General features: G+C 37.7%; 1 protein-coding gene across 1 annotated transcript; it reads left to right on the forward strand.

Annotated features, from left to right (window-relative positions):
- Nucleotides 1-5,136: 5,136 nt before the first annotated feature.
- LOC121962478 (carbohydrate sulfotransferase 12-like) lies at nt 5,137-8,253 on the forward strand. Its single transcript, XM_042512735.1, has 5 exons — nt 5,137-5,227; nt 5,524-5,687; nt 5,817-5,960; nt 6,036-6,340; nt 8,013-8,253. Exons 1-5 carry the CDS (start codon nt 5,137-5,139, stop codon nt 8,251-8,253), a joined length of 945 nt encoding a protein of 314 aa, XP_042368669.1.
- Nucleotides 8,254-8,549: the final 296 nt, after the last annotated feature.

Below are 8,549 nucleotides of genomic sequence, written 5' to 3' on the forward strand. Positions count from 1 at the left end.
AATGGGACCTATTGTTGTTTGATGCCTTCTTCTTGCAATCCTTGTAACTTGAGTTCTAATTAAAAAAAATATGTCCTCTGTATAGATGATACTGAGTTGGTAAGTTAGCTTCTCTGTTGCTTCTAAGAAAGGCTGTACTCCAAATCAGATAAGGATTTTTTAGTCTTATCATTTTAAATATCTCCTCTCATTGGGATCAGTGGTGATGTGTTTGTGGAAACTGAGCCTTGTATAATGATAGTTTGTGTGATTAAATGGTAAAGAATTAATTATAACATAAAACCAGAAGATCTGACCGTCTTTGCAGCATTAGGTGTTTGGTTCAACTTTCAGACTTTTGCAAAAGTGTTTTTAACCACATTTAATTTTGTGCAGCCTCTTTCATGACCTAAAAAAAGTAAAATGGTGTAATGGCTAAAATAATATGTGACAAATATAGAGGTAGATTTTATGTGACTACTAAAGGATCATAGACTATTTGCAGTAGCAAATAACAAATGTGCCTGTGATATTGGAGCTGTGTTTGATGAACTGCTTTCTTTTTTGAACTTGCAGCCAACGCATGGCTGGTGGGCTGTGTATAAACTCACAAAACTCTATCTGAACCCTTAGATCATCACTACGGTTTTACTAATATCAAATATTATATTAACAATGATACTATTATATGTATGTCTGACTCATTTAGGACAGCAAATCCCATAAAGGCTTTATGTGTTGCTTATTCTTTGAATAAGGAGGTTCCCCAAAGAGGATTACACTGGGATGGATGAGTGAAGCACAGTTCTCGTGTCTCATTAATCACAACTAATAGATGTATATTGGACAATGACTTGTTCATTGACCAAATGTATATAAGACACTTTTGTTGAACTGATCTTCACTGACTCCTGTGCAGACTCCTCTTGTCTCTGTATCGGACTTGATCATCTTGCAAGAAGACTGAATACACTAAAATAAATACGAATATTGTCTGATTAGTCGTTCAGTCGTTCATTAGTTGTTCAGATTTCCACTACAAATGTAAAATCAGTATCCTGCGGCGTTGCTAATGCAAATGTCTTGATGTATTTGTATATGGTTAATGGGTTAGCCACACCCTCATGCGTCTATAAAAGCTGCTTCCTTTGTGAAACCACATTCCTGGTTTTGACAAGGCGGGAGGTTGATTTACTGAAATGTGTTAGGATAAGATTTCTGCCTACTAAAGCTCGGGTATGCAGGTGTGTTTTGGTGTCATTTGGCAGAAATCTCATTATAAACTTTGCCCACGTAATTCAAGTGGACTGAAAGAACACTAGACTTCAGCACCTCCTCTTGGCTCTGTTATCAGTCTTTAGAAAATCTAGGCCTGGATGGGGCACTTTGGCCTATCACAGGTCATTTTAGAGAGAGGGCGTTCCTATTGGCTGTTCTACAATTGCAGATCTGTGTACACGTCCCTTTTGTGAAAGCCTGATTCAGTGGGGGAAAATCCCCCACTGAAAAAGTTTTCTATTTCAGCTTTGGTAACAACTGCCTACACTGAAAGGCAACCCAAAAAAGGAGAGACGCTTACGCTGTACAGTACATATCTTGTTATGACTGTGTGGTGACCTGTACATGTGCAGTAAAAAAACTACACTCTTAGACGCTCCATACACAAACAGTTTCTTCAGAGACATCATAGGAATACAGGTGAGGTCGGAAACTATGTCCTGTAAGACTGTATATGTCCTGTAGGTATGTGTAAATACTGCATCGGAAAATTTGGATGGCTGTAGTTCATTTACACTGTTGAAGTCAAGTCAATTTAATTTATATGGTCTAATATCACAAGGAGCGTCAGGCAAAGTCAGGAGTGACCAAAATTAGAATAGTCCATCCTCTGGTGATGATAATTACTTATTTTTAAAATTTTTGGCTATCCCTCCAATTGGGCAGGGTAAAACAAAATGCAGGAAATGTTTATCTCTTAAGTTTATGTCCGACACATTATCTCCTACATAGGAGAGATAATATTTCATAGATAATGTTTTGTTAATAGAAGATAATGGGCCTCATGCAAGAAAAGATCTATGAACAAATGTTTTCGTATTTTTTGCTGTTTTCCTGGGTAAGAGAAAATTTTTTGACTGGTAGACAGCATGCCGACCAAGATAAGAGAAAAACACCTTGTTTTTGCAGACCACAAATTGTTGCCCAGCACAAGGAAAAATAAACTTAACACATGAGTACCATTTGAAAAATGCATGATTATCATAAAATCAGAGTTAGTTACTCAAAAATTATATTTCAGGGTAATTACAATGACTGAATTATTACATTTCAGGGCAAAAGAAAACTTTACTTGACCCACTGATTCCAATTACTGCAATTTCAGTAACTGTGTATCCCTCTGCTGACCTTTGATGGACTCTAAGTACATTTAGTCAAGTACTGTACTTAAGTTTTTAAAAATTTGAGGAACTTTTATTTTACTTGAGTGTTTAAATCTTATGCCACTTTTTGCCTTTCACTCCACCAAGTCATTTTTCATGCAAAAATATTTCATGGTTCCAGCTTCTCAAATATGAGGACTTGCTGCTTTTCCTTTTAATTATTGCAATTCTTCTGTTTTTATGACAAACTTTTTTGCAGTTTTGTAGTTTTAATACTTCAATACATTTCCCTGGTTGTACTTACAAACATGCCGTGAAAGTTTGAATGCAGTGCTTTTAATAGTAACAGAGTATTTTTATGCTGTGGATTTAGTACTTTGTTTTAGGCTTAGGCTGCTGACATGGTGGATGTTTTTTCATTGCTTGATTTTTGATTTTCCTGTAACACCAGTATCGGCATTCTGGAAAATCACATTTACTTTAAGTTTATTTCCCAGTATGTCAATTGCACTAATACAAAAGCTGTTCATCTTCCAGCCTTTGTTTGGGGGCATCTCTCCAGTCTTGGCCATGTTTCAGAGTCTTTGCACACTGTGCAAAACCTCCCCTTATATAGTGTTTAGAGGGTGTTACATATACTAATAATATGTGACTTATGATCAAGTAGAATTCATCACTGAGTACACTTGGCTTGGAGCAAAGCTGTATGATTAAGAATACTTTATGCATATGGAGTTAACTTCTTTATTTTCTCTTCACAGAAAATTAAAATAAAATATGCGAGAAATTTAAGAGAATGGTGCTGCAGGAGTGCCAATATCTCGTACGTCTGAGATAAGCTCATGTTTTGGCCAACATTACCCAAATTGTGTTTGCTTTGATACGCAGGGCTTCCGTACAAAATTGTCAAAATATTTCTTTTGACCAATGCACAAGACCAGCAATGCATTCAGACATCAACAAAACAATATAACATATATAAAGTCTGCATTTGACCGTGCATTTTCATGAAATAAAGAGACCACTGACATGCCTTTATTTTCTAAAGGCTGTGACACATCAAGCCGACATCCAAGACCTAGCTGCGACAAAAGTCCTCTGCTGCGTTGTCCTAATGTCGCTGTGTGTCTCAGCAAAAAAGTTGCAGAGGAACACAACAAACCGACGGCCAACAAGCACATATCCTCTGCACCTGCAGAAGAGGAGATACCCCTCCATACCAGCTAAAGGCCAATCAGAGCAATTTCATTCTCCGACGGGCTCCACCTACCGCCACCGATTTAACCATGCTACATCAGCTGAAAAAAGCCAATGACGGAAAACAGTGCTGGACACACCATGTCAACAAGGGCCTCTTCCTCTTACCGTCGCCCAACCTGGGCGGACAGTCGACTGTTGGTTTGGTGTGTCATGGCCTTAAAATCATTTTTCACCTGCAAATTTTGTTACTACTGTACTGAATTACCTCAAAAATGTGAGCTCATAGACACTGGCTATTGTACAAAACCTTACAGTGCAAACAATGATGATATGTATGTCTACTATTTATTCTACTTTTATTTATTTATTTTTCTGCTTTTATATTCTATCTATAGTACTCATTTTATGACCATGAAGTATCGTTGTGCTCGATGTGCTATGTTCTTTACTCTTTTTTTTCTTTTCTCCTCTTCTTTTCTTCCTCTACTTCTTCTTTCTCTCCATTTTCTATATATTTTCTTTCATTTTTCTCATTGAAAATCAATAAACATATTTCCAAAAAAAAAAAAAAAAATTTTTTAAAAATTAATTAAATAGGCAAGAAGGTGTGGTTTAATTGTACAGCTGGGTAAGAATGTCCTGAGTCAATATTGTCTCTTGCACCCTTCTATTGATATGTCAAATTGGTTTGCTCTGTTGACATTATGGTCATTACAGTGTACTTGTACAGTAAAGACATGTTTCTCAAGGCTGAGGTACTGATCAGTATTTTTCTCTCAGATCATCAGACAACTATGGCGGAAGGTAAGATGTGATGTGATATTTAGGTTGCTCCTGCATGGTAGCATCAAAATAATGGTTGTTGTTTGTTGATTTGGTTTGATTTATTAGGTTAAAATTAGTTCATTTGTAGTACACTGAAAGGAATGAATGTGACTTCAGCTTTGATTTATTTGTGGATTTTGGAATCATGCTCAGTCATAATGTTATTAAAAACTAATACAAAACATTTTCCATCCAGTATGTCTTACAGGACAGAGTGTATGTGTAGCTTTTGTTACTGATAGTGTTTAATCGGGAAAAAAGGTATAATGGCTTTTTCTCTTCAAGGAATAATTCACCTACAAAATGATTATTTGCATGTCAATTACTCACTCCAGGGTAAGTCTGAAATTGTGAGCTTTGTTTTTCTTGCAAGCCTCCACAATGAATAAAGAATCCAAGAACTGAGAAATTTTGATGAATTGAAGTCACAGGCAACAAACATTAAAACTACATCAAAACATCTGTTTCTAAATTCTCACGCATCATGTGCAGTATAATCCACGTCTCATTTATCCAGTCGTACGCTCAGTACTCCCCAAACACGCATATTCCTGAAAACCCTAAATGCCAAGTGGATGCATGGAAGAAAAACAATGTTTTTTTTTTTTAGAGATTCAAGGTACCACAGGGTGAGTAATAAAATATGCAAAAAATTATTTTGTGGGTCGAGTATTCTTTTCATTACTAATTTCTTGAAATGCCTTACATTCAGTGTACTTTTCTTGTTTCTGGTTCAGTGACACTGGCTACCATGAGAGCGTGCAGAAGATTCCTGCTGTTTTTCGGAATTATGGGATCTATGTTTCTCATTTACCAATGGGAAATATCACAGATAAACAAAGGTAGAATATGTATCTTTGTGTTTGTGTGTGTTTTATACTGTTCCTGGTTTGTATCCTGCTCTGGGTTGATGCTTTGTGTGTACATTTGCTAAGCTGTTTGTGAAATTAATTGTCGGTTAGATAATGGATTAGTACATGGTTGAGCAGCGGTCTCTCCCTTGATTACTTTTGTATTATTGTGGAGCTTTACCGTAAGACAAAATGTTTGGCGTTTGGCGTTTGGCTTTCACTGACACCTGAGTTAATTTAGCTCTAATCATTTTAGACATTTTTAAGATATATTCTTCTTATCACAGCAGAGGGGATCCATCAGCTGCAGGAGCTGAGAAAGCAGCAGCTGAGAGAAAAGTGTAATGCATTTACAGAGGGGAGGCACAGTTTTGAAAACATGAGTAACACGGAGCTAAGGAACCTTGTTGTGGATGACGAACACTGCATTATCTACTGTTACATTCCCAAGGTGACATGAACACACCCAGGAACTTCGGTTTCAACACAAATTTTCCAAACCTATAATCTGCACGGCTCTTTCAAAACTTATTACTTACACTGCCACCACAGGCTTTAGACCTTTAAGTCTTATTTATAGGTGGCGTCTACCAACTGGAAGAAATTTATGTTTGTCCTAAACCTGAGCGAGCCATATCAAGACCTGTTGTCCATACCTGGTGAATTGGTCCACCAGCCAGAGAAGCTCACTCACCTAAACAGCTTCCAAAGACCAGAGATAAAGGTCAGTTCATTCATCAGAGTTTGTCTTAAAGTCACAAACAGAAATGATTGATGCAGACTTATTTGTTGACTACAGGCAAAGCTGAGGCACTACACCAAATTCCTGTTTGTCCGGGACCCATTTACCCGTCTCATCTCCGCCTACCGAGACAAGTTACTGGGCTACAATGACTTCTACTATAAATACTTTGGTTGGGACATTCTGCAGCGGTATGGCAACATGGCTAATCCACCAAAGACAAAGGAGGAGGCGTTTGCATCCGGTGTGCGCCCCTCATTTCACAACTTTATTCAGTACCTGCTGGACCCGCAGACACAGAAGCAGCCCTTTGATTCCCACTGGAGGCACATGCACCACTTGTGCAACCCCTGCACTATACAGTAAGGCCACTTTAATTATTTAAGTCATACTTTCAAAAAATGGATTTCCTTTAAAGACTAAATCAAAAACTAATTGAGATCAGCCTGGGGAGGTTTATTATTTTGAAACTTTCCTTGTAAGTACATGGCGATTTAGTGTGCTTTCATAAATTAAGGCGAAATACAAAGACAATTTCAAAAACTACTGTCCATTTTGCAGCAGTTGGGGCCAAAACATCATTATTTTTAGGCTCAATCCACATGTACGGACTTTACCAGACATGCAGGCTCAGACTTTGTGGGCATGTTCCTGGAGTCTGTATGTACTGAGGGCTGTTCAAATCCACATCCTTATTCAGTCCATAAGGCACCTAAAGCAGACTTTCTGTGGACTTTTAGAGTCCACTTAGGATGCCGACATACCCAACTTCACAAATTTAACTACCCAAAATAATTTCTTGCAATATGGGCTTGCCAACTAGAAAAACTTAATACACTTAATATTAATTATTATATCTCTAAACTTAGGTTTTGGCCAATATTGACAGCTTTTTTTTTTTTTTTTACCTTGCCCGGGGCTTCCATAACTATGGGATGGATAGTAATGAATTTTTTGAATGAATATTAGTCCCTAGTTATGTCACGTCCATATTATGAATGCGTAAACCAATTACTGTATTAAAACATTACTTGAATCATTTAGGCCAGAAATAATATTCAACATATATATGTAAAAGAAGCTCTGTGGCTGAAACATTAAGCCAGTTGGCAAGTGCCAAAAACTGCAGTTCCTTGAATGACTACTTGAGGTTTGCTCAAAAGCGAAATCCTCAAACACCATATTAAAATGCACAACTTTACAGCAGAAATAAACATGTTTACAGCCCGGTGCAAAAAAAAAGTTTTTGTCTAAATTGTATGGGGTTGAATTTTAATATAACCTGTTTAAATTTTAGTATGGGCAAAAGTTAAACAACGTAAGGGGCTGGGTCACTTAAGTGACACGCTACCTGTGAGGTGTCACCACAGTCTGTGAGTCAAATCCAACCCTCCCTCCTTTACAGCTTTCATCCAAATATGGTCATGTCCAGCTTCAAGAAACCAAGATGGTGACAGCCAAAATGCCAGACTCTAGGCTTCAAAACAGCTGTCCACAAACCAGTGGTTTACATCACAATAGCAACGCTCATTAATTATACACTTGATGCAGTGTTATGCCAAAAATATAGACAGAAAAGCAACAATAGCTCCTCCAATGTCAGTAATACCCAGTTTATTTAGTCATAGCCTGGTCCTCATTTCCACAGCAACCAGGGAAACAGACTTGAGGCCTGTCTGTCAGCGGCTTTATAGCCTTGCAGTCTTGTCATGTCACTGTATAACAGAAGGCTGCAGCTTGGTCCACAAGTCCAGACGGTGGACATTTGGGCCGAGCCAAGTACCTTGAGTGAGTCACACTACAGAGACCCATTTCCCATATTGCTACTTGATCCCGGGCTCGAAAGAAATCTGCAAAACTCCTTGATAGGCTGAATCATGCTTCTAATGATTTAAATGCATTGATCTCAATGTGTAAAATTATTGGAAGGCCCCTTTGAACATCCACAAACTACGAGCTTCTCTAATTTTAACGAAAAAACAACGCTTATTCCAGCTGCAGTTTGACACTGTTTTTTTTTTTTTTAACCTTTAGGTATGACTTCATTGGACATCAGGAGACTTTACAGCAGGACACTGAACAGCTGCTGAAGATGTTAAAGCTGCAGGATGACATTAAGTTCCCTCCCGTCTATAAAAACGTGACATCCTCTGCTTCTGTGTCAAGGTGGTTTAGCACAGTGCCCCTAGAGGACAGGAGGAAGCTGTATGAACTCTACGAGGAGGACTTTAGGCTTTTTGGCTACAGTAAGCCAAGTGAATTACTTGATGGTTGAGATGAAGTCATTGATTAGGGTTCAAGCACCATTGGGGCAGAAGCATATTGAGCTTGTGCTGGGTTATTAGTTGGATAGTTCATTTGTCATTACAGCATATAACATAGGGCTGCATGATTATGGTCAAAATTTTAATCACGGTGATATTGATCAATATTGTAATCCAGACGATTATTATTCACGATTATTCATCATGTTATGGAAAACATCTTTATTTTTATTGCACTACTTTTCAACAAACAATATGTAAACAGTTTTCAGTGCAAAATGAAACTTTAAATAATCATTTTATTTTT

The sequence above is a fragment of the Plectropomus leopardus genome, chromosome 23, assembly GCF_008729295.1.
Source record: "Plectropomus leopardus isolate mb chromosome 23, YSFRI_Pleo_2.0, whole genome shotgun sequence".
NCBI lineage: Eukaryota > Metazoa > Chordata > Actinopteri > Perciformes > Serranidae > Plectropomus > Plectropomus leopardus.